We start from the raw sequence: 26,201 nt of genomic DNA on the forward strand, positions 1-26,201 counted from the left end.
AACGTGACTTGCCCAGGGTCCCGTAGCTTGGAAGGGTCTAAGGCAGGAATGTGAGTATTTCAGGCCGTAGACCCAGCACCCTGCACTCTCCACTTCACCCCTGGCTGCCCCGACTGAACACGGGATTTGCTTAGCATGGCCAAACTTTGTTAGAACTCATCTGTTAAAAGACTGCCACAGACAGCAGGTGACCCCTGGGTCAGAACAGTGGGGATTTCAGGAACCAAGAACTGTTGAAACATTACTTCTCAATTAAGATAAATGCCACCCAGCTGACAGCACACACTAAAAGCCAACGTTCCGAACTACAGCCATGGCCGTTTCCTCCTATTCTGGTTGAGGCAGGGCATAGGCCAGGGGCCTGTGGATGATGCTCAGGACTCTCACCATCTGGGTGCAGGACTTGCCTGCGTGCACCTTTCCTCCCCTCTCCAAGCTGACCTCCCACCATTGCCTGAACTAGAGAAGCTAGGGCTCCAGCCCAATAGGGCCGGCCTATGGCCAGGGCTCAGAGGCAATCTCTCCTCACACCATTGTCATGAAGTAAATGCACTGTTTATTTGAGAATAGACAACTGCCTTTAATCCAGGCTGTCGAGCTCCTCCTGCAAGGCCATCTTCTCCCGCTCTAACTGGAGCAGCAGCTTACGATTGTAATCTCGTCTGTCCTCCAGCCACTGCATGAGGGGGCCGCTGATGGCCGACATCTGATTGCAGAGGTTCTTGGTGAACACTTCAAGAGGAAAGAGAGAGAAGATAGCTCGCTACCACCAAGGAGCAGCCCCTCGCCAAATTCCATCTCATTTTGGGGCCCCAAAATGAGATGGGGCCAAGCCTGCTGAGAAGCAAAGTGCTACCAATGAGCAAGGGCATAGGGGAGCATGAGGGGGTGGGGAAGGGGATCCTCTCAGGCCCCCGGCACTCGGCATCCACGGATCCTCAGGAAGCCCAGCCTTTAGGCTCTCCGGCAAGCAGCACCCACAGCCCAGCAGCCACCCTCCTCCGTTCTAAAATGCTGGGCCTGGAATTTGGGGAACGGGAGCAGAGAAAACGCTTGAGTTCTGTAAGGAAAGTTGCCCCGTGGCTGTGTGAATTCTAAAGGCTCAGGGACAACACAGACCCAGTCCCTGTCCATGAGGGGGGTAACAGGGGCAGAGAAGGGGCAGCACACATCGTCCCTTTCCTAACCCACTCCCAGTGTCTGCTTTACTCTACGGAACTAGGAACGTTTTCTGACCAAAACCACATCCATCCCAACCCCAAGGACTTTACCTTAATGTAGACACATCAATGGATGCTTGATCACCGCCGTGTGAGGGTATGTGTATGGGGGCAGATATGAGTGGGGGGATCTCTGGGGGCAGGGAGGTACATAGGTATATATAGGGGCTGGGGGAGGTCCCTCCGTTTATAGAGATTATGCCTGTACCGCTCTAGCTTTCTGAAGAGCAACTTAGAACCATGGCCCAAAGTCACTAAACCATAACCTTTGACTTGGCAATACTACTATTCGGCTTACAGCTCAAAGACAGCAGGGAAGGCGGGGAAAGCCACATGCACAGATCTCCGTGGCAGCTCTCTTCACTGATGAATGATGGAATATAATCTAGCGATTAGGGAACCGAGGCAGAATCGGTGTGACCAGGAGAACAATTTATCTACTCTGTCAACGCTTTGCAAAGACTTAGCGGTCAGCAAAGGCTGCTGAGGAAACAATCTAGCTACCTCCTGATAAAGGCATCTTAAGCCTTTTCTCTCATTTATCGAGCCTCACAGAACCCTGGTCATTTATCCCCCCTTTCAGAGGAGGAAGCTGAGGCAGAGGTTAATCAACTCGCTGGGGGTCACAGAGCTCCTAAAGGTCGGAGGCTGGACTGGAATCTACCACCTCGAGTTTATGCAGAAACTTTTCCGTTTCACTTAACTGAAATTGCCCGTTTTCTCTCCGGTGATAGGCCCAGGATTTTTTTTTTAACCCAATTCATTTAGATTTAAAAGTAATTCTTTCAAAATGCACCTATCTCCGGCAATGTTTCAGAGGGCAAAAGCCGCTCCCCTAGAAGAGAGTAACTTCCCGCTTTCCTTGCTTCTCTGGGGCCTGGTGGCCCTTGTCAAGTTGGGCCACCCATCCACACACACTGTTAACGCCCCTACCATCCGTACATGTACACCGCCCCTCTCCCATCCACATACACCTCACACACACCCCACCATCCGTACTTCCACACACGCAATCCCCCACGTAGCCCCAACCCTCCGACTCCCTAATTTCCCCATCCATGCACACATCCCCATCCACACCCATACAGCAGTCCACACAAATCTAAGACCCTCTTTTTTGGCCCCTCTGCCAAAGCCAGGAGTCAAGGGGCAATGCTGTCGATGTCTGAGGGACAGCAAGCAAGCCAGTGGGGCTGCAGAGCACAGGCAGGGAGGCTGGCAAGACTTTTAAAGGCCAAACAGAGGAAGGAGGATTTGAACGTAAAGATACTGGAGAACTATAGGGACACAGAGAGGGAGGAGACAGAGACACAGAAAGGGAAGAGACAGAGACACAGAAGAAAGGGGAGAGACACTCTGTCTGAGGGGCCTCCCTGACCCCGGGATCACTCTCCTCTTCCCCACAGTCCCCAAAAGCATCTTCTCGAGGCACACGTCCCTGCTCGCAAGCCTGCAGTGTCTCCCCACTGCCTGTAGCAGAAGAGAAAGCCCCTTCTATGTTTGAGGTCCTTCAAGGAGGGGGGACCCTCCCAGGACCTTTCAGCCCCTATTCTTCCTCCCCCTAGCACACTCTGCATTCTAGGGTGTCCCCAGCCCTCACCTTTTCATTTCTAGCCTCCATGCACTTGGTGTTGCCCACCTGAAGAGCATGCTCATGCGCCCCCACCAGCTTTCTGGGCCCTCCCTCTTGGGACTGCCTGGCAGGCTTTCTCTGTGCTCGGGGTACTTCTGCCCTCTGCCATCAGGGGACTTGTCTTTACGGGGTCTTCTCGAAGTACTAATTGTAACTCTTTCCAGCCTCAATTTTTAAATCTGATTTCAAAGGCTGAATTCAAAAGCTCTGCATGCCCGATTCCGTTGCCATTCCCTACAAGCACCGCCTGCCAGTTAAGGGTCTCCCGGTCACAGGCTCCTTAGCCTGAGCTGTGGGGCCCTCCAAGGTCACCACAGGTGGCAGGTGAGGAATCCACCGTTGGGGCCAGTGACCATTCTGCCAAAAGAGCCCCAAGAAGTCCGAATCCTTGGGCCCAGCCCCTTGCTTTCCCCAGTCCCTTACCTGAGCCATTGTGGATCTTTGTCACAGCATCCAGGTGGGTAAGGCTGAAGGAAAGCAGAGTTCAGGTTAACAGGCCTCCCTTGCGCTTCCCAACAACTCTAGGAGGCAGGTGCTATTACTATCCCCATTTACAAATGGGTAAACTAAGGCAAAGGTGAAGGCTTGCCAAGAAGTCCCACAGCTAGTGACACAGAGTACCGTGGACCTGGTAGGCCCCTGACGAACTGGTGAACTCAATTATATTCGGGTAGACGTCAGGTAGCGAGCCACTTTCTAATCCCACTCACCATAAAGGCTTATTAGGCTTAATGTCTTCCTCCTCATGGGTGTTTGGATATGAAGAGGCTACAGGAGAAAGCCAAAGCAATGAGTATCTAATCAAGGGATTCTAGGTGGACACACAGGCCAGTAGAGCAGAGATCTGGGGGGGGGGGGCAGCCTGGCAGGCAACCACAGAGCCCGCACCCAAGCTGTTCCCTTTCCCCGGAGCCGTCTTCGGGCAGAACTCGCTCAAGTTCTCTGCAGCGGGGGCCGTTTGCACCGGCCCAGAACAGTCCCGGCACGCACACACAGCGAGCACGTCCGTACCGTGGGTGACGTTCCCAGAGCGCCCGCTGCCTTGCCCTGGGTGGGATTAAGCAGGCAAAGCAGCTGAGAAAGAGTTTGCCCAGACCCACCATGTTTTCCCTGGGCTGCTGGGGCTGTCTATTCATCTGAATGAGTGCTGAGGAGGCCCGTCCTCCAGGCAACCCAGCCAAGGCCCGTCCCCAACATTTCCCACCTTCGGGGGCAACCGGCCAGCGCTCGGCACGCCAGAGCCCGCCCTCCACCTTGCAGATTTCTGTTTTCCTTTCCGGCTCTGGCGACCCTGAAGGTTTCTCCCCCCGGGGGGCCGAGCCGGTGTTTCTGCGGCCTTTGGCACAGCCCTTGCCTAAAGATGCTGTAGGGCCTTTGGCATTTATCAGACCAAGGCTTCTGATGTTTAGAAACAAACGGCGAGAACAATTGTTTCCTTGCACACTGTCCACTCCCGATCTGGAGAGTGGCGTCTCCCATCACACTCATGCTGAAGGTGCCCCTGGGCTCACCAAGCAGTGGTCTAGAGGAAAGGCCCCAGGGCATTCTGGGGCCAGCTTCACTAAGTAGGATTCCTAATGAGCTCAGTCAGACAGTGGGGAACTTGCAGGCCTGGCTCCTTGGGAAGACATCATCATCTACTGAATCCTGTGGGGTCAGGACTAGGATCTGTATGACAGTTTCTCCATGTTAAGTTTCAAACAACAAATGTTTGACTTCAGCAGAGGTCTCAGTGGAACATGTGTGGGTGCCCAAGAGTCCATTAATGAATACCCCACCCCCAATCCCACAAGAGGGAACTACAGGCTTCAGGCTGACTTGGCCTTTCCACCTGCCCTCCAGATGCCCGTCTCGCCCGCCAGGACACCCTCAGGATGCCAGGGTCCGGCCACCTGCCTTCCAGAGACATCTCACTATGTGCGCTGTTTGCCCCAGTGAAACCATGTGCTCCTTATAACCGGGGGCTAGCAATGGCTCTTCCATCCAAACGCTTGTTTATTCCTGCCTGGCCTCCTAAGAGCAAAGCTTCCATTAAGCTTCCGGCCACACTGACTGGGGGAGAGAGCAAAGCCAAGGCCAGTCCTCCCGCTAACGCAGCAGCCGCCCTGAGCCTTCCCCGGGGCTGAGGATACCACGCGGGAGAGAACCCCAATCTCAGCTCCGGAGGCCAGCACAGCCTTGTCATCTCACTCCCGACCTCTCTTTACCCTAAGTGGACAGCAAGTACTCAAGACAAGGCTAGAAAGTAGAAGTGTGAGATTCCAATTGGCCGGACTACGTAGCTCTCGAGGGAGGATAGCAGGCAGAGCACGTGCACAACTTGCGCCCCCAGAATGCAGCACGTTTACAAGTAAAGGGGAGAAATCTGATGGAGAGAAGGGATTCGAGATGCCTTGCAGTCGGGGTGAGCAGGGCTAGAGCCTTTCCTGTCCCTGTATCTCATTTTCTAATATGGAGCCTCAAGACCACAATGCCTGCCTCTGACCCAACAGAACAGCGAGCTGCTCTTCTACTCCTCAAGAGGGGATGCCGAGCCACACTACAGATATTCCCAGGGTCCCACGGATGGCGATGACGCCAGTAGTACCTGTGGATTTTTCTGTAGGCATCTTGCTCTTCCTGGCACAGAATCCTGGGCAATTCAATGGCTGCCTCGAGGGATGCTTTCCCCATGGTGTCTTGAGGCAGGACGTGGAGTGGAATATCAACTCTCTCGTACCTGTAAAAGGCAATTGAGGCAGCCTCAGCTAGAGATCCAGGAACAGCCTTCTGGCCTGCTGACACTTACGTGAAGGGCCTGTTTCACCTCCTTGTGGCGGGAGGGCACGGAGCCTCACAGCAGGAGGCAGGCAGGGCCAAGAATCAGAAAAGAAGTCTGAGGTCAGATGAGATCACAGATTTAGTCAGTGTGCAAACGCTCTCCACTGAGACAGATAAGCCACTGCTCTGTAACTCAGCAGTCTGAAGAGAGCTGGCTGGGAAGAGCGGGCCAAGTGCCCAAGGTCCACAAGATGACAAACTTGGAGGGGTAGCATGGGGCCTGGGTCCCCCAAGTCTCCCAGTCAGGCACTGGGCCTGCCACAGGGCCCACTCCCACGTATTCACATGGATACTTAGCAAAGAAAAAGTCCAGCAGGGGAAGCCGACGGGAGCCTGCCAGGCGTGCTATGGCCGGGTTGCTTTGAACTAGCTGACAAAAGCCAGCAGGCCTTTCATGGTCACTCCAAAAGCTGAGGCTGAAGTTAATCAAGGATTTCTCCAACTATTCATTTCCCCTAGCTCGGTCTGAGGGCTTATATGTGGCTTTAACCAAACCTTAAGTGGGGACTGGGACTCAGCGGTACCACCACCAAACCCGCGGAGTGTGGCCATCTCCAGAACGGGCGCGCTCTTTCTGGTAGCTTATGCCTCATCCTACAATTGCACAAAGGCAGTCAGCAAGCTGCCTTCCAAAGAGAGAAGAGCCCATTCTATAGGCGGACCAGCCACTTGCCTAGCCTAACTAGCTTGGCCTGCCACACCTCCCAGGCCACAAAAAGAGGGGGTAGCGATGGTGCAGCCAGATCTAAACTTCTAAGAACCTCTCTTTTAATTGCTAATTGCGCGCTTAAGCAAGCTCTTTGATCCCCATTAAAGTCCTCAGGAAATACTAATGGGTCTGAATTGCCTCCCATTTTACATTTCCCAGTTGAATGGCCCAATACACTTTCCTCAAATTAAAAGCTCAATTTATCAAACACCTTGCATAATTCCCCCAGAAAAGACAAGACTAGAGAACACAGGGAAGGAATGGCTTGTTCCCCAGCCTTGCCTCCATCTACCAGAGCCTGGATCTCCTTCCTGGCAGGGCCTCTTCCCCTGATGCTCCCCTCACACCTCTCCACCTGGGCTCCTTAGCGGGTTCTGCCTCCAGTTCTCTGGGCCTTGCTCCCACCTATCTGCTCCCAGATCATCTCCTCTATTCTAGGTGGTGGTCCTCAGACCTCGCTCCGTGGTCCTATTTCACTCCCATCAGCCCCCATAGATAGAATAAGCATGTCTAGAGGTAAGGCTTCTCTTCTCCTGCCCCACTCTCTCTGCGGACCTCCAATTTCATTTTTCCAGCATGTATCTCTCATCACATTCACCACGGACAAGGCTGGGCTCATCCCCCCTGCCCCAGCCCTTCCACCATCCGTCTGGTTCCCTGCCTGCCAAAGAGCGGCCTGGCCAGTCCCCTGTCCTCACTGCAGCCCATCCTTCCCTCTGGTGTCAGCGATCTGCCTAAAAACACAGACCACTCAACAGTCGGTCCCCCCCCCCTAAAAGTTTCTATAAGCTCCTAACACCTCCAGGAATTAAGTGCCAAATTCTAGGGGAGTCCATCCCAGGCCCCTTCCTACCTTTCCACGAGCCCGCGCCCCTGGCCTCCTCGTCGTTCCTCTGACAAGAAATTCTATCTTCCAACTGCAGCCCATACTCCACGCCTAGAACGATCCCCTCCTCACCTCGGCCTCTTGGCTTCCTTTGGGACTCAGCTCAAAGTCCTACCTTCTACAGGAAGTCCTACCTTCTACAGGAAGTCCTTCGTAATCTCCCTGAATGCTAGTAACTTCCCCTGCTGAGTATTTCCAATGGATTCTGCCCATAGCTTGTATACCCGGAGATATTCAGATACAAAAATGTTCATCTTCTTGAGTGCAGACACTGGGTTTTGCCTTTCAATGGGCAGCTTAGCAGTGCCTGGCACACAGCAGGTGCTTAATAACAGCTTGCTGACTGTCATCTTCCACCAACTTCCTATATTACTCCGGATTCCACCTTGAGCTGGGATACAGCAAAGAAATTCAATCCAACCAGGTATCGGAGTGCACAGGACCCTCTGCCGCCCTAGCCACTCAAAGCATTCTGGGTGTTGTGCTTTCTCCCCAAAGCTCGACTGTCCTGCTCACTGGGGAGGCCTATTTAAAACCTCCTGGAAATATTGGGAAACGATCTGTTCTCCAACCTTTACCTTTCCTCGTCCTCTTCGGAATGGATTAAGAGTGGTTGCCCAACCTCCCTGTGCCCGTTTTGAGCCTTTTCTTTCTCATGCCCTGTGGCCCACGTAGGGGCAATGGCATCTGAGGGCTGGCCAGGGAAGAGGAAGAGACTCATTCGGAGCATTTACCTCACACTGTACTGGAACATATTCTGGTACTTTCCTTGTTTAAGGTTTCTACAAACGTTACCTCGAATCATTTCAGCAGAGACACGTGAGAGGGCACGGTGGGAGACAAGGACCAGACCATGAACAAGTTTAGATGTTTCTCTCTACAGGCTAGAAATACTTGAATTTAGAATAATGCTAAGTTAATACAAAATTGGTTTGGGCACACTTGTCCCTAAAACAAAGAGTACATGATGGACTGAAAAAGCTGCCCGGAGCCTCTCCTTCTGCTGTGTTCAGGCTTCCTTCTTTAACTATTTTGCATGACTATTATTTGTGTGGGTCCAGTTCTCTTCCCGGACTATAAGCTCCTAGAGGACTGTGGATTATCTACCTTTGACTTTTCCCCACCGAGCAGCGCTTGGTACTCACCAGATTCCTCACAAACCTCCCTAACTTCCTCCACAGTGCAAGCCTAGTGACGTGTGGCCTCTAGTGGCAGGAGTGGGCTGAGCCCAAGACTTTTGCTGCCCAAGCGGTGGGCGTCTATTAGTTATGCTGTCTGCTCAGCACACAGTAGGCACCTAATATCTACCAAATTAAACATAGGACCAGAGAAAATGAGGAATTCCAAAAATGCTTTAAAAAGCTGGTCCTTTCCAGATTCCATATTCCAAACCAGATTTCACTGGTGCCAATGTTTCCTGCAGGCTTTCTGAGCCCAAGGTGAAGGAAGGCTTCTTATCCGGGTTTTACCCAGGGTTCCCCAGAGAGGAGCTGAACAGCACACTGAAGGCCCTCCTTGTTCGTTCCTGTACTAAGGTCACCAGCAGTGACAAAGGAATCCACACATGTTCAGGCTGGCTGGACTGTTAATGAGAGGAAGCTAAAAAAAAAATCAGCACAAGGAAGCACAAATGAAAAAGGCCCGGCCGCACAGGCAGGTTATGTTGCTTACTCAGATACTGCTCAGAAATGGTACATCTGACATTCTTACTATCGAAAAACTTGAAGTTTAGCTTTGAAAACCACAGTAACTTGGTATTTCTCAAGCAACAAAGAGAAGGTTCTCATTCTCTGGGTCTCTATCTCCTCTCTCTTACCCACTGGCCATCTCTCTCTGTGTGTCTGGCTTTCCTCCCCACTGCTGTCTCTTCCTTTCCCCTTGCTCCTTTCTTTCTTTCTTCTCTCCCTCTTCCCGTCTCCCTTCCCCTTCTCTGTCTCTTCTCTCTCTCCCTCCTCTCTTTCCCCTCTCCTTTCCCTCTCTTCTTCCCTTCTCTCAATCTGTCTCCCCCTTTGGGTCTCTCTCACTGCTGTCTCTCGGTCTCTCTTCCCCCTCCTCATCCCCCCATTTATCCAGTCCTTAAGGTCTATAGTTGTAAGCCACTCAGGTACTCTCTGACTGCCAGAGCTAACAACTAGCCGGGCCTTTGTAGCAATCTTGCCAAATGACAAAGGAGACTCTATCCCCTATTCTAAAGATGTATAAAGAAATGGAGTTTCTGGAAAGACAGGCACTCCCTGACAGACTGGGTCAGCCAACAATCATGTGAAGAAGGCAGGCCATTCTCAATAGCAAGTGTCTATTCATCAATAAGCTGACTGAAAGAAATTGGGGTTTTAATACTAGGATTCTGAAATCAAGTTTACACCACAGCTGGGCCAGGAGCCAGAAAGGCTGAAGTAATTAAGGGAAAGAGCAAGGTTAATATTATGGGGAGGTTTGGGGTTTGGACTTGTGATACCATTGGTACAGGAAACTTTCAGAGTAGAAATTTCCTCCCCGATACCTGTTAGCACATGAGCTATAAAAACCAGGTTCACATGTAGTCCAGGGTCCCACGATCTACATGCCCCTGTTGATACACAGATCTAAGATTCCAAAGGCCGTGCTTAGCCACTCCGCCAAAATGCCTCTCGAGTTAAATGTTAAGAGTTAAAAATGAGAAATCCAAAGTTCTATTCTCAGGCTGATTATGGGATCCCAAGCTTCCCTGTGCCTCCCATCAGCAGAAACAGCTAATTCATTCATGCCGCAAAGGGATGCTTATGGAGAAAGGTAGTCTAAAGCATTCCTTGAGAGGCTTAGCTTGATTTATACCTCTGTGAAAATCCTATAAAATTTGAGGAAAAAATAGAATAGAAACCACACTCCCCCCACAGCCCCTCCCCACACGCATGCATACTAAACACACACACACCCCCGGGGATACTTACTCAGAGCCCTTCTGAGCCTGAATGGACTGAAAGCAAGTGTAGAGAATGCGGCCAGTCTGTAGAAATCAATACGGACAAAGTGGAATCAAAACAAGGAGGGGAAAAGCTACCCCAATGTCACCTAGCCTAGACGCCCTGAGAACCCCAAGGAGATCAGTAAGACTTCACAGAGTCTGAGCTGGCAGGGGAAGGAACGAGCAGGCTGGCCGGCCAGCCTGAGGGCACTGAGCTAGTGATCTACCTCCAGTCACCTACAGCCAACAAAGGCTCTCAGAGGTCAAGAGGTCCAAGCCTTCATTTTTATGGACAAGTGACACACACAAGGTCACATGGGCAGGGAGTCACTGAGCCAGGGTCTCCGCCCACCACGCCACACTGCCTTCTGAAATCCAGACCCAAGTAGAAACAAAGCCTGTAAAAAGAGAGGGTGAGGAGAGGAAGAAGGAAAACAGGCAGCAAGGAAATAATGAAGACGCTCAGAACTAAAACACACCATATGTCACGGGACCCAGTACAACAGAGTAGAGATCAGCAAATCTAGAGCCAAAGGACTTGACTTCAAATCCTGGGTATCCTGGTTTCCGCCTAGGTAACCTCCTCGGGGTTCAGGGTTGGACATGGGGGCCTCCGAGGGCCCCGTACGGTCTAGATGGGGGGTGCCTGAGCTTTTGGGTGGGATGCTGGCATGTCACATTATGGCCAGCTTCATGGCCTGCACACAGCAGGGTGCCCAGGGTCCTGGAAGGGGGGAGGAGAAATCTGAACTATCCCTCCCTTCTCCTCCTTCCAACTCTACTGGGGATTTTTTCCTCTGTTTGTATCCACTACATACCTTGGCATTTTTGTCCTCAATGAAACAGGAGAAGATAAGTCCCACAAAGCTCTGATCCATCATCTGATACATGGCCTGGGTGCGAATATCTACACGAACAGCAGACACACAAATAAGACATCACTGTCCAGCCACGATCTCTCAGAAAGTTATCGGAGAGGCTCCCTAAGAGGATACAGCACTGCCAGGCTACGATACATGCTCAACGGAAGGCTCTCACACAATCGTTTTTCATTTGGATTACTTAAAATATTGCCAAAATGCAACGAGGAAACTTTATCCTCTGTCCTTCCAAGTAACCTAAATATAAATCAGTACTTTAAAAAGAATGAATGAAAATCCCAAATAATTCAGAAACTGCTATTTAAAGGTAGGCAGATTTTAGTTTAAAAAAGGGTTCTCACTCTGTGTGTCTCCCTCTCTCTCAACCCCCCATCTCTCCCACCCCCCATCTCCCTCTCTCACCCCCACCTCTCTCCTCTTTGTCTCTGTCCCTCTCTCCGTCTCTACCCCCCCATCCTCCATTTCTCCTCTTTCTGTCTCTCTCCTCCCTCCTCTTTTTCCTTGACCCAGCTTTTCTGTGTCTTTGTCCCTTCCCTTCCCTCCTTTCCCCCTCCCCAATCTATCCATCCCTAAGGTCTATAGTTCGAAGCGAGAAGTGATTTCCCTTCTTCCTCAAAGAGAGGCCGCTGCACAGGCTTTCACCCTAAGTGAACAGCAGTATGTACCAACACCTCCAAAACCACTGGTTCTGGTGACAAAAGGCCCGGGTTCAAATCTGCCACTACCATGTGACCCATCAGGCCTCCATGGTCTCTACAGAAGCTTCCATGAACCTCTGATGGAGAGCTGGCCTTTGGGGAGATACTCAGGGGCAGGAGGAGAAATATCTCCATAGTGGATGTAGCTCTGGCTGCTGAAACCCCACCTCTAAGTAAAAATAAAAACTGGAGGGGCATTTTCGGGTGGTCTGTGTTGCAAATACAAAAGCAGGCAAAGATGAGATGCCCCCCTGCAGAGCAGTCCTTTGGGCAGGCCAGCTTGGGGCTCAGGAGGCCATTTCTCAATCTCTCCTCCGGCTCGCCCTCCCTCTTAATCTCCCTCTCCTCCTCTCAATCTCTCTCATCCCCCCTTCTCCCTCTCTCTCTCCTTCTCTGTCACTACTCCTCCCCCTGACCCTGCCCTGCCACTGCAAACCCCCCCCCCCCCCCCCCCGCCAGGACAAGATAGCTATATTTTGGCTTCATCCAAATCCAATTGCTTTTCAGCAGCTCCAGGAAAACCATCCTCACTATTCCTTTATCTGTCATTCAACATGAATCAGCAGAGGCTTTGCCATGGCAACTGGTGACATCAGCTGCCACAAGCCACTACTGCAATCAATCAGTCAATGAACATTGATTAAGCACCTACTACATGCAGGGCACTGGGCTAAGCAATACTTACCAACATGAGATGGCCACACAGTGATATGGGGATGAGAATGATACCACCCCACAACTCTCATGGGATGGCCAGTCAGTTCAGTCAATCTGTAAAGGACTCTGTTAAGGACTCTTTAAAAGCAGCATTTGGGCGGGGTTGTGTCAGTGGCAGTTTGAAGATGAACAGGCTCTGGCCCAGTTTCAGGTCAGTTATCTGACTCATCCTGAAGCCCAGTTCCCAAGGCCCCCTGCTGCCCGTGGGGGTCTGGCACCTGACTTTCCCTCTCAGACTCAGGCTCCCAGCTCAAAGGCATCCCCTTCTCTTGCCTTCTCCAGTGGGCATTGCACAGCCGGAGTCCGAGCCGGGTCTCAGACATTTACCAGCTGAATCGCAGTTTCCTTCTTTGTAAAAGAGGCTGATACCGGTAGAACTTCCTTCACATGGCCTCAAGGAGGCTCAAATGAGAATGTTTGTAAGGTTTCAAAGACTTAAAGTCCTACAGAAATAAGAGCTAGTAAGAGGATGGAGCCAGCAACCTTGCTCCCTATATCTCTGATAACATGGTCGCTTCCCACAACCCGGGATGGGAATTTAGCACTGGCTTTTAGAGTGAGAAGAGTAGGTAGCATGACAATATATGAAAGACACACGCCATTATTTCAAACGGAATCACCGAACATGGATCTGTACAAAGCTGAATCCAATTCACTTAAGTTCGATCCAGCAGGGAGAGAAAAAACACTGACAAATCAGAAGCGTTTTCAGGGGAAACTAGCCCTACTCCCTTCCCGCCCATCATCAAACCACCTCTCCAAGGGAAGGAAGGTGGCGCATTTCCTCAGGCCTCCTCAGGCCCCTGGCAGGTCACTAGGATTACGTCGCCATCCGCTGAATTCTAGTGTTCTTTTAGGAAGTGCATCATTGGAGTCCCTGCATATATTATTTTCTTGCTTCCACTCACTTATACAAGTGTCCCCAAATTTCTCGGACAATCTGTTCAACCATTCTGCAACTGATGGGCACTGAGTCTGTTTTCAGTTCTTTGCTACCCCAAATATTTTGGTATCCTAAGGCTGTTCAGGAACATGTGTGCCAAGAATTAAATTCTCATTTTTGAATAGAGGAGGCTTGAGAAGCAAAGGCAAAGGGCCCAGCTTTCTAATCTGCCTCTTAGGCTTCAACAGCATCTGCTTCTAAGACACCAGGTTGCCTGAAAATTAGAACAAGGATTGTACATAACAGAGACTGCGCTAAAGAGGTGAAGCTGGACAGGCAGCTGGCTCCGGGGAAATTTACAAGCTGGAGCATAGTAGATGACTTTGGCTACAAAAGGTGAGGCTACCCTGGGAAAACCTGGCAAGCCGGGTACCCCAGTGTGTGCTGGGTGCATCAGGCCACACAAGGTCTCTGGGGGAGAGGAGGGACCAAATGCTAACATCTAAGAGGAGCTCTTTTTTTTCCCCCCTGAGGCTGGGGTTAAGTGACTTGCCCAGGGTCACACAGCTAGGAAGTGTCTGAGGCCACATTTGAATTCAGGTCCTCCTGAATTCAAGGCTGGTGCTCTATCCACTGTGCCCCCTAGCTAACCCTAAGCAGAGCTCATTGAGCTGGAAAGTTTGAATTTGGACCTGCGAGCCTCTTCCCCTTTATCTCTTGTGAGCTTTAAAATAAAATTGCAATGAATCAAGTTTAGGAAGAAAACCCAGTTTAAGAAGCTGGGCATCATCTCTCTGACATAAGATGAGAAATGTCTGCATGTCTTTATTAATTTTATTCTCTTTAATGTCATTTCTTAAAATGCTACGTTGGAAATGTAGAGGCTATGCATTGTCCCTAAATCTTAACTTTAAAAAGATAAAAGCCAAGGAGGAATTATATCAATTCCTACTTAATTTACTATGAAATCACATAGCGATTCCACGTCAACAATGCTCTGTGTGCAAGAGGGCCGTTTGAAAGTTAGGTCTAGAGCAGTGGAGGTCGTTATCCCTCGCAAGTTGCCACTGTGGTCTTTTCTTTTATTCTGTTGTAATCCATTTCATGTTGTTCTCGGTTTTGTAAAGCGCGGACTTCCTGGTCTCATTTCATATTGCTTCCTCCCCCTTTCTCCCCAAATTGGATGGCTAGAAGTTCTCTGAATTCAATCAACATTTCTCACCTTTGTGTATGCTTGGAACCACTATGCCCAGAATGTACTTTCCATGTCTACCTTTCACAAATGGCGCTCCATTTATCGTATGGAGATTTACTTCATCTTATCTCCTTCAAATTTTCTTAAACTTCCAACCTAGTTTTCACCTCTAACCCCACCACGTAATTTCTCCTATTATATTAGTATTTAAATAGCACTTTATAGATATTATATCCCACTTTATCTTCTTAACATCTTTGGGAAGCAGGGGCTATTCCTATGTCCATTTTACAGGTGGGGAAACTAAGGCAGGAAGCATTTCAATAACTTGCCCACAGTCACATAGCCAATAAATATCTGAGGCTGGATTAGAATTCAAGGTCAGATTCTATTGATATTTTATATTCTGAGGATCAAAATAAAAAGCTCACCATGCTGAAAACACCAGAACTCATGGCTCCGCTTTCAAAGATCCGTCCCTCATTTCCTCCAGCTTTTCCATTGGCCACACTAGGTTAATTTAGAACAAAAACTCAGCTTTTGAGACAGGATATACTCAGAGAGATCCTGTAGTCCAAAGTATATGTCGTCCATACACAGAAACTGAGGCCCAGAGATTCCCCTTCCCAAAATGACCTAAGTAAAAGGAGGCCACAAGCTCAGAGTTCAAATCCAAAGCTCTTCTCTGTGCCCACCAAGCCACGGTACACAGAGGACATACTTGTTTGTGATGCAAATGGAAAAAGAAGATGGGTCACTCAATCCCTGGTACCAGCAGGGGGTCATAGCATGTGCCACTCCATCTGTGTTTCCCTGGCTGTGAAACGGGGAAATTAGCCTGGATGAGGTCCAGGGACACTTACGATGTGTCCTCCAAGGCCCGCTCCTGGAGCTTCCTTCCAAGTCTGTTCAGTTACCGATGGCTGACATTCTCCTGGCTCTATCAGAGTTTAATATGTCAGCTGAGCCCCGAAGCCTCAGGTAGCTGGTACCAAGAGCAAGAGGACCATTTTCCAAATTTCCAAGAAACAAAGGTTCCAAGGTAAAGTGGCTTATCTAGTGTCACCCAGATACCACGTGGCAAATCCGGGAAAGACCCTAACACCCTAGCCAGCTGAGCAGCCAGAAGCTTAGCTTCAGTGGCAGTTTTTTATGGAAGAAATCAAAGTTATCAATGGCCATGTGAAAAAAAAAAGTTCAAAATCACTAGTGGTTAGAGAAATGGAAATTCAAGCAACTCTGGGATTCCACTGGACAGCCCAAGTTCATACCTAAGGCATCAATGACTCCTTAAGGATCCTGTGCCCTGCAGGGCATCTTCTTTCTCCAGCCCACCATCTGTATAATCAAATGCATTATCTTACCCCCTCAAACTCATCCATCTCCTCAGTTCTTCATTTCTATCTGTTCTCATCCCAATTCTAGACACTGAGGTTCACAACATCATCCTCACCTCTTCCTTCTCCCTTGTATTCTAGTCACATTCCCGTTTCCCTGGCTCTGCTCACATGTGGCCCCCATCTAGGTTCAGGTGCCCAAGAACTCTGGTCCAAACTACTCTACCAGCAGTGAGGACACTGCTTTCCCTGGCTCCAGCACGCCCCCTCCCTCCCCTACAATCTATGCTTTTCCTCACAGCTGCTAAAGTGATATTCCCAAAGCACAGGCCTGCCCCTGTCACCCTGCCCTGCTTAGAGAGCTCCAGTTTCACATACAGAATAAAACACAGGCCGGGCGGTTTGGCATTTAAAGCTCTTTCTAAATTTATTACATATTACTCCCCTTCACACACTCTATGGTTCAGCTAACTGTCCTGTCATTTTTTTTTCCTGAGGCAATTGGGGTTAAGCGACTTGCCCAAGGTCACACAGCTAAGACGTGTTAAGTCTGAGGCCAGATTTGAACTCAGGTCCTCCTGACTTCAGGGGTGGTGCTCTACCCACTGCATTACCTAGCTGCCCATGTCTTGTCATTCCTTACAAATGCCAACATTTGGACAGTGCAGAGCCAAGAAGGCAGACTAGTAGGAAGCAAAGGGGCGAGGGCCCTTCCACACTCCTCTATACATAGATCTAAAACACGCACCAGACTGAAGCCCAATCTTGGCAAAATACAAAAAAAAGGCACAGTAAGTCCCTTATCTAACCCAGCTCAGCTTAGGGAGACAGGCAGAGAGGGCTTCAGACACTTGGGTCAGGAGTAGGCCAGGAGCACCCTGGGAAAGAACTCCAATGCCCAGAGAGGGAGGGAATTTCAAACCTGTAGCAGGGCACTGCAGTGGAGATAGTTGCCAAATGGCAGCTTTGACCCCCATTACCCAAGCCTGACTCACAGATCCAGGAATCTGTAGAGAGGAATCACTGGGAAGGGAGGCCACAGGCATATATGGAGAAAGGAGGAAATCCAGAAGGCAGCAGCAACAGTGAGGTAACTCAGGCTTCAGAATCGGCCTTCTAGCATGCAGCCTGCAGACAAATAACCAGTGGGAATTCTAAAGCAAAGGAAAGCCTACAATTCTGTCACTCCAAACCAACAGTGCTTTCTACCTGCTAAGCCTGCCGGGAAGTCTCCCATTGGTCAGAACTAGGTCAGGAACTTGAAGGCCTCAGACCAGGGGGAGAGCAGTCAGACTTTGTCCGGAATCAGGCCTTTTGGGGATCACTACAAGCCTGCAGGCCCCTAGTCTGAGCTGGTCCTGAAATCCTGACTCAATAGCCCAAAAGAGCAGCGAGAGGGCCTGCCTAGATCTTCCCTCCAGAAGTGTTCAGCCAGAAAGTAGGCTGCAGAAATGGAAAATAAAAAGAAGCCCACCTTAACAGATATTATGGTGGCAAGAGAGCTTAAAGGGCTTCAAAACATCTACAAGCAAAGGCCCAGAAAAAAACCCAACTATTCCTGGAAGAGTTTAAAAGAAAAGAATTTTTAAAAAGTTTTTATAAATGAAATGTCAGCACTAGAGGAAAAAGTGGGGAAAAAGTGAGAGCTATGGAAGAATTGGAAAGGGAATTAAGAGCTTTTGATCTAAGAGTATAAAACTTGCCCAGGCAACAATGATACTATGAGGCAACAAGAACAATGAAAACAAAAGCAAAAAACAGGAAAAAAGACAATATAAGGTATCTTATAACAAAAATAGCTGACTTGAAAAATAGACTGACATCCACAACTGTTCTGAAGGATCTATGATGAAAAATCTTATCCATATGCAGAGAAGGAACTGATTTGAGCCTGCCTACAGATTGAAGCATTCTCCCTCTCCCTCTAAATTAACTTTTCTTGAAAATGTTTATTATCATTAGGGTGGGAGATCTATGTTTTCTTTCCCAACTTAGCTTGTGTGGAAATGTTTTCCATAACCTCACATGTGGGTTTCTTAATTGTAGATGAGGACAAGGGAAAGAACCTAGAACTCAAAAATTTTAAAAACAAAAATCTTTTTAAAAATTGTAACTGGAGAAAATGTTAAATTAAATTAATTTTTTTAAAAAAAAAAGAAAATTATGTCAAGAAAATACAAATAAAAACTGCTAAGATCTCTTAGAATCAGAAGATGAAATGAAAAAAGAATCCACCAGTCAGCTCCTGAACGAAACCCCAAAATAAAACCCATAGGAATTATAGCTAGAGCTTCCAGGTCAAAGAAAAAATTACAGCAAGCACCCAGAAAGAATGAGTGCATGTACTAAACAGCCACAGTTAGGATCAGCCACGATTTAGCTCTAAAGGAGCAGAGAACTTGGAATATGCTATTCCAAAAAGCCAAGAATAGGGGCTTACAGCCAAGGATCATTTACTTAAACAAACTAAGTGTAATGTTCTGGCAAAGGGGCATAAGGATGGGGTGGAATGGATCTTTAATGAAGTAGAGAACTTCCAAGCATTCTTGATGAAAAGACCAGAACTGAGGAGAAATTTTGAAATCTAAACACAGAACTCAAAAGAAGAATATATAAAGGTAACTATGAATGAATAATGCTAAAGGGCTGAACAAGGATAGAGCTGCTTACATTCAAGAATGAGATGATCCATTTGGGATTTTCTAGAATCCTGTCATTATTAGGAATTATTATTATTAGGAATTATTATTAGAAATTATTATTATTAGGAATTATTAGAGAAAGAACTCAATGAGACCAGGTCCAGGTTATGCTTTGATAATAATTGTGAGGAAAACAGGAATATACAGGAAAAAAGAAGTAAAGAGGATGATTTAGAGGTAGGGAAGACTCAGGGAGTCCTAAACAAGTCCTAAGTCAGAAATAAAATAAACCCTAAGGATAAACAAAAATATCTGTAGCTCTTTCTAAAGTAGCAGATAAAGCAATCTGAGGGGGTGCCCATATAAATTGGAGAATAGATGAACCAATGAGGGTAGAAAATGGATGTTGTGCTGAGTGCTTAACTGTAGAATGACCAAGCAGAATTCAGAAGACAAATGACCCCCCCCCCAAAAGAGTGCACATCAAGACCACTTTTTGGACTGGTCAATGAAGGGCATGACTGGGCTAAAACTTTTGGTAGGGCAAGGGGAAAAAAAGGAAGTCATATATTAGCCAATTAAAAATCAAAAATTATAGCATAATATTATTATACATAGTTATTATATAATAATATAGTATTATGAGGTTTTTGTTATGATACACTATTAACTATAAATTTATAATGCATAACAAAAACCTCATAATAAACACAAATAACAAATAACAAAATTTTAAAGATATTATTTCCTATCTACATACATCCTTTTACAAAAGCTGTTAGCTATGCCTGGAATGCATTCCTTCCTCACCTCTGCTGGTTCCAATTGAAATTTCCTACCAAGTTCAACTCTTCCCAATCCTGTCAACTGGTCCTGGCTGCCCACCTGACCCCCAAATCTTGCATTTCATTGTCTGGGCAAATGTTCTATTCCCTTCCCAAAGGAAGATGAGCTCGTTGAGTCCAGGAATTGTTTTATCTTTGTCTTGGTATCCTTAGAGCTTAGCAAAGTGCCCGGCATGGGATAGCTGCTTTAATAAGTGCTTACTGATGGAAAACAATTTGGAATGATGCAAACAAAGGGATTAAAATGTCCATACCCTTGGATTTGGAAAGCCCATGACTAGGCTTCTATCCCAAAGAGGTCACCAACAAAAAGAATGTCTTCACATACTGCCAAATCTGTACAGCAGCAATTTTTGTACTATCGAAGAACTGGGAAGTAAATGGATCGCTCAAATGGGCACCGACTCCACAAACTGTGGGACATGAATACCACGGGATAGTCTTGCTATAGGAGAAATAAATATGCTGAATATAGAGAAGCAGGCAAACTGTGACATAAAATCGTGACAGAGTGATATCCCAAATGAACAATGGTGTAAACATTTTAAATAAAATATCAGCAAAATGAATAATGAGAATAAGCAGACACACAGAAAAAGAAACTAAATGATCACTTCTGGTACATATAGTCATCATATGACTATATGTCTATATATGACTATACTTAAGAGTATCCCACAATCCACTAAAACTTAATCAAGATGATAAATTTAGCAAATGTGAAGGCTATAAAATAAATCCACATAAATTATCAGCATTTCTGTTACCAAAAAATATCCAGTCAGAAGAGACAGAAAGAGAACTTTCATTTAAAATAATTATCAAATGAATAATTGGGACCTAAGTCAGAATGACACATACCCAGGAACTATTAGAATATAAAACTGTTTAGAGAAATAATGACAGACTTAAGTATTGGAAAGGCCAAGAGAGTGCAGCTAGGTGGTGCAGTGAGCAGAGCACCAGGTCTGGAGTCAGGAAGATGAGTTCAAGTTTGGCTTCAGATACTTCCTAGCTGTGTGACCCTGGGTCAGGCACTTCATCCTGTTTGCCTCAGTTTCTTCATCTATAAAATGAGCTGGAGAAGAAAATGGCAAAGCACTCTAGTACTTCTGCTTAGAAAACCCCAAATGGGGTCTAGGAAGAGTCAGTCATGACAAACAACTGCACAACAAGAGAGCAAACGAATAAAATAATGCGACTACTATCTAAATGAACTTGTTCACTGCTTTGCAAATAAAACTGAAGAAAAAAAAATAAAAAGGAAATTCATTTGGAGGGACAAAAAGTAAAGTATTTCAAAAGAAATCATGACCCAAAAAGTGGGAAGGAAGGGGGCCTAGGAGCAGCAGTCTTACATTACAAAGCAGTAATCATTAAAATAATTGAATAATTAAAGAATGACGGAAGGGTCCCTAAGTAGAAGAAATTAGCTAGAAAAAAAGAAAGCTGGTAGTTTAGGACTGACTACGAGGGCCTCTGAAATAGAGAGCAGTCTAGCTTGGATCAATATCCCAGGCCATATGATGAGAGAAGCTCTGAATGGATACAAGATAGAAAAGGTATCTGGAAAGAAAAGTTATTTCCAAGAACAAGAACCCCAAAAAAACCCCTTTCAGGTATAGGGACAGGAGAAGACTTCAGAACCAAATAAAGGAGAGGGGTGATTGCAGAAGGCAAAATGGATTATTTTGATTCAGTAAAATTAAGTTTTGGCACAAACAAATAAGGTAACCTCAATCGGAATGGAAATATTTGTGTGTAGGGGGAAGAACTTTGAACAAAGGTCTCATTTTCAAGATATAAAAGAATCTGACTCAAATTTATAAGAATAAAAGCCATTCTTAGCCCAAGTAATAAATGGGCAAAGAATAGGAATAGGTAGTCTGCAAAGGAAGAAAACTAAGCTACTGGGAATGACAGAAGAAAAAAAAAATGGCCCAAATCCCTAATAAGTGGGGAAATACAAATGAAAGTAACTCTGAGGATCTCCCTCACATCCAGCAGACTGGCAAAGTTAACAAAACCCCAAAGAATGACCAGTTCCAGAAGGGGTGAGTTCCTCCTTCACCCCGCAGCCTGTTCAGGAATTCGGAGAGTCCCTTATGTGCCCACAATCTATTAGCTTTTCACCTCTCCTGCCTTCCTTTAGCAAACCCTAATTTTGGTCTGAACTGTGACCCTTCATTAGCTTAGGGAGAGCCCGCCCTCTCCTCTTCTGCCCATTGTCTCCTTCCTAAACAAGGTCAAGTCTAGCCAGGCCTCCCCCTGAGTCCTTCCAGCCTTTATCATACACCCCTGATTACTCCCAGCCAAGCTTCAGCCTTGGGTCACTCCCCCACCATTCCTCCCATTCTCTCCTCCAGTCTAGCCTCCGGGAACAAAGGTAGAGAAAACCATGCAGCTGTTCGGACGGGTCCGCTACAAATGAACTTACCCAACCTCACTTCTCCCCGCCCCCCCCTCCTACACAAGACTCTCTCCAAACCTTCTCAGCCCTCCTCATACCTGCCAGGCTCTCCTGCCCCCTCTTCCCCCCCTGAGAACTGAATCCTGCCTTCCGGTTCACAAAAACCTGAGACCGTTCCGTGAGCCCTTCTCTTCCCACCTTCAACTTCAGACACTTAATACTTCCTAGCTGTGCGACCCTGGGCAAGTCACTTAATCCTAATTGCGTCAGCTAGAGAGAGAGGAAAAAACAAGATCAAGTAACAAGGGGTAGCAGGATGGCCACTGGGCCATCCATCCATAGAGTACCGGATCTGGAGTCAGGAGGACCTGACATCAAATCCAGCCTCAGACGCTGGACGCTTCTTAGCTGCACTGGACTCTGGGAAAGTCACTTAACCTCAACTGCCTTGCAAAAATAAAAAAAAAATAGCACTTCTACCCATTCCTCTCTTTCACTTTTTTGGTTTAAAAAAAAATAGCACTTCTACCCATTCCTCTCTTTCACTTTTTGGGCTTTAAAAAAAAAAATAGCACTTCTACCCATTCCTCTCTTTCACTTTTTGGGCTTTAAAAAAAAAAATAGCACTTCTACCCATTCCTCTCTTTCACTTTTTTGGTTTAAAAAAAAATAGCACTTCTATCCATTCCTCTCTTTCACTTTTTTGGTTTAAAAAAAAAAATAGCACTTCTACCCATTCCTCTCTTTCACTTTTTTGGCTTTAAAAAAAAAAAATAGCACTTCTACCCATTCCTCTTTCACTTTTTTGGTTTAAAAAAAAATAGCACTTCTACCCATTCCTCTCTTTCACTTTTTTGGTTTAAAAAAAAAATAGCACTTCTACCCATTCCTCTTTCACTTTTTTGGTTTAAAAAAAAATAGCACTTCTACCCATTCCTCTCTTTCACTTTTTGGGCTTTAAAAAAAAAAAAATAGCACTTCTACCCATTCCTCTCTTTCACTTTTTTGGTTTAAAAAAAAATAGCACTTCTACCCATTCCTCTCTTTCACTTTTTGGGCTTTAAAAAAAAAAAAAATAGCACTTCTACCCATTCCTCTCTTTCACTTTTTTGGTTTAAAAAAAAAATAGCACTTCTACCCATTTCTCTCTTTCACTTTTTTGGCTTTTAACTAGACTTGGGATTTCACTTGGTCAGGAAGCTCCCTAGGAGGCCCTCTATCAATATGGGCAGCATGGAGCCCCTATCAAAGGCATTGCCTATTTTACTCTTATGGCAACATAATTTTTTTTGCTTTTTCCTAAAACTCAAAGGGGAGAATCCAATAGAGTAATCTAGGACAATCTGAGCAGAGAGGGAATTTTCAGATATAGGTATGTATACGTTACGTTGTGTACGGAGATAATACACATAATAATCCATTTTTATGCTCTTAAATTAACCTCAGATGTGTATTTTAAAAGTACTTAATATTTTAATGTGTCCCCCAAATTGTCGTTTTTCCATTAAAAAACGAATTTTCCCTTCCAGCTCGCCAGCCATTTCTAGTTGTAATTGGCAATATTGTGGTCCCTTTTCCCCTCATTTTCGCCCTTCCCCTTTGCCTCTTCCTCTGGAGTCCGATTTCTTAAATTGGGACTGAATAACTGAGGGGGGGGGGAGGTGTCGCCAAATTCTGACTTAGCATCAGTAAATGTTTGAGTTCTTTGCCTGTTTTATCTCCCAACACACCCCAGGTCACCAGGATCGGTCAGGTGAAAAAGGATCGGGAGTAAAATCGTTTAAAAAGTAAGAAGCTGGGGCTGGAGCCGGGCCCGCTGCTTGTTGCCATGGATTCTTTAGAAATGCCCAAGCCCACTTCAAGGCTCCCAGCTGCCCCAGCCGGCGGGCTCGCTCGGGGAATGTACCCAGGTGCCCCCTCCAAGTTTCCCGGAGAGCGCCGGCGGGCTCCCTCCCCGGCCCCGCTCAAACAGCGTGGGGAGGGGGAGGGAGGAGATTAGCTGAGCTTCCTCGCCATGACCCTGGGATTTTCAGACTTTGCAAAACATGCTGCCCCCTGCCCCCCGGGCTCTAGCTGCCCCCCAAAGGATATTTCTGCTTCCAGAGAAGCAGCAGAAAGCTGCTCAGGAGAAATCTCCACTCGATCCTTCCTCTTATCTGAACGTCTCAGCACGATGACAGAATAGATGTAGACAATCTTGCTGGCTTCCACCTAGAGAAAAGCCCCCAAAAGCCATGAGTCCCCTTACTTCCAAAGCCAAAATTCCGTCTTTTGCTCTCAGAAGAAAAACAAATATCGAGCCCATTCAGATAGAGAATCAAGCTCTTTGGAAACATTTACCAACGTTTAACAAATCTGAGCCTCGGAGCGCTTCGGGAGGAAGAAGAGGGCTTTGCTTAAGGGAACTTAAAATGCCCGAGTCTAGGCGGGTCACCGACGGGAAAAACACGTGGAGGCAATTGGAAGGGGCGGGGGCTTGCACCTCGGAGTGGTGAAATGGCCTGGGGCCTGGGGCAGCCCTTCCCCGCTTTTTAAACACTTCGGATTAGGAAAAATCAATTCTACTGAAATAATCGTGCAATTTTTTCTTACATCCAACCATTTTTTTTTTTTTTTTCTTTTCTGAAAACAAGTTCCCTGATGGTGGTTAAGAATCCCTGCCACAGAATAAACATTGTGGAGAATTCGGAAGGCACAGAACCTTAGGGCGAGGGCTGAGCCCCAAGGAGCGGGAGAGTGGCGCGGGGGTGGGCCGCCCAGGAAGAAGCCTGGGGCGAAATTCAGTGGGGGGCCAAAGAACGCGTCTGGGGAGTGGTAAAGCATTGAATTAGGGAAATCAGGGGAAATGGGTTAAAGGTGGTGGTGAAGGCCAGACGGCGAGGGCCTCAAATATCAAGCTAAGGAAAGGGACGAAGCCGAAGATCGGGGTTTTTAAATGAAGGGCTGATAGTGGTATCCAGCACTCTAATCTCCATTCTACAGGTATGGATAAGCACACTCCGACGGGGGCGGGGCTCTGACCGACCAGGGCTTTAAGGTCTGTAGGTCTCACTTCGGCATTTCGTATTCAAAGTAGAAACTTACTGAGTGATTGCTAAAGAGAACCAAAAATGTTTTTTAAATAACATCAATAAACGTTTTAAAAAAGGAAAAACCATATATTATTTATTGTTCGTCTTCTTTATTTTCCTCATGCGCGTACTTGGGAAGATTTAATCGAACCACAAAAGCTTAGCTAGACCTCCTGAGCAGCCATCGCTGGGGGGGAGGGGGGAGGGGGGAAGATGGGGGGGGGATGCGGGGGAGGGGGAATGAGTGAATGCGAGGGGAGAGAGAATTGGGGTGGGAAGCGGTGTGGGGGGGAAGATGCAGAGCACGAGCAGAATGTGGAGGACCAGAGAGGGGAGGGGGAGAGCGCGAGGCGAGGGGAGGGGAAGAGCAGAGAGAGCGGGAGGAGGGGGCTCGGAGGCCGGCAGCTCCCACCGCACCACGCAAGGCTGGCCTAGGTCTGGGGCTCAGTGAGAGCTGTGAGTATGGGGGTGCTGCCCCCCGCTCCCTGCAGCAAAAAAGGGCTCGGCCCCCCCCCGCGTCCCATCCAGAAGCGGCACCGCCCCCCCTCCGGCCGGACCTCCCCGGCTCAGCCGGATGAGGGCAGGGGGGCCCAAGGGCCCGGGGCCGCCCCCACCCTAAGGCGGCCTGATCTAAGGTCGCCCTGGCTCCCAGGTCCGGGCGCCCCACCCCGTGGAAGGTGGGGGCGGGGAGAAACGGCCCGGTCCGGCGGGGGGGTCGGAGTCAGCCGACCCAAGCTTCGCCGCCCCCACCCGGCCCCACTCCCTCCGGACGGACCTACACGCGCCACGCGCCCCCCGCCCCGTCTGGGCCTCTGCAGGTTACCCTACTGCGCCTCAGCCGCAGGGGAGGGTGGGGCGGCCGAAGGTTCCACCGGCCCACACCGTCCCCCCCGCCCCCACTGGACGCGTCTTCGGCTACCCCAGCCCCGCCCCCGTCGGAGACCCCCCCCCACTCCACCCCACCCCCATCGGCAGCCCCCCTTCACCTTCTCTACCCCTCCCCCCGTTCGGTCGGGCCGCCCCACCCCGGTATGGGGGGGGTGGCCACAAGCAGCCGGAGGAACTAAGAGTTAGCCATATAGCCCCCCGGCGCCGCCCCAAGTTCCGAACCCCTCACCTCGCCGAGGCAGAGCCCCATGACCTCCTCCTTTTCAGTGCTGAGGGCATGGTTGAGGGCCACCAAGAAGGCGTCCGAATGGAGGTGCACCGCCAGCACGGCCATCTTGGATTGGCCCCGGCGCGCGCCGGTAGCCCGCCCCCTTTATTACTGAGGCGCTCGCGTGCCCAACCCGCCACTCGCCCCCGAGTGC

The 26,201-nt window shown here is 48.2% G+C and overlaps 1 protein-coding gene across 2 annotated transcripts; it reads right to left on the reverse strand.

Annotated features, from left to right (window-relative positions):
- Window positions 1–539: 539 nt before the first annotated feature.
- On the reverse strand, window positions 540–26,139 carry BRCC3 (BRCA1/BRCA2-containing complex subunit 3). Of its 2 annotated transcripts, none has more exons than XM_074277471.1 (8): window positions 26,009–26,139; window positions 23,911–24,031; window positions 12,477–12,563; window positions 11,031–11,119; window positions 10,199–10,254; window positions 5,441–5,572; window positions 3,277–3,320; window positions 540–732 (listed from the first exon to the last, which is right to left on the reverse strand). In XM_074277471.1, the coding sequence occupies exons 1-8, from the start codon at window positions 26,111–26,113 to the stop codon at window positions 581–583; spliced, it is 786 nt and encodes a 261-aa protein (XP_074133572.1). In that variant the 5' UTR covers window positions 26,114–26,139; the 3' UTR covers window positions 540–580. The 2 variants fall into 2 exon arrangements, with proteins under 2 accessions (XP_074133572.1, XP_074133571.1); XM_074277470.1 differs by lacking the exon at window positions 540–732 and adding an exon at window positions 2,285–2,690.
- Window positions 26,140–26,201: the final 62 nt, after the last annotated feature.

The sequence above is a fragment of the Sminthopsis crassicaudata genome, chromosome X, assembly GCF_048593235.1.
Source record: "Sminthopsis crassicaudata isolate SCR6 chromosome X, ASM4859323v1, whole genome shotgun sequence".
NCBI lineage: Eukaryota > Metazoa > Chordata > Mammalia > Dasyuromorphia > Dasyuridae > Sminthopsis > Sminthopsis crassicaudata.

What these genes read in the sequence shown, in the direction of transcription:
- BRCC3 (XM_074277470.1), bottom strand. Translation starts at nt 26,113, where the DNA reads ATGGCCGTGCTGGCGGTGCACCTCCATTCGGACGCCTTCTTGGTGGCC. An exon ending in CAGGCTCAGAAGGGCTCTGA is followed by an intron (nt 5,573 to 10,198) that starts GTAAGTATCCCC and finishes TGCCTTTTACAG; the next exon opens with GTACGAGAGAGTTGATATTC. An exon ending in GCCTACAGAAAAATCCACAG is followed by an intron (nt 3,321 to 5,440) that starts GTACTACTGGCG and finishes GCTTTCCTTCAG; the next exon opens with CCTTACCCACCTGGATGCTG.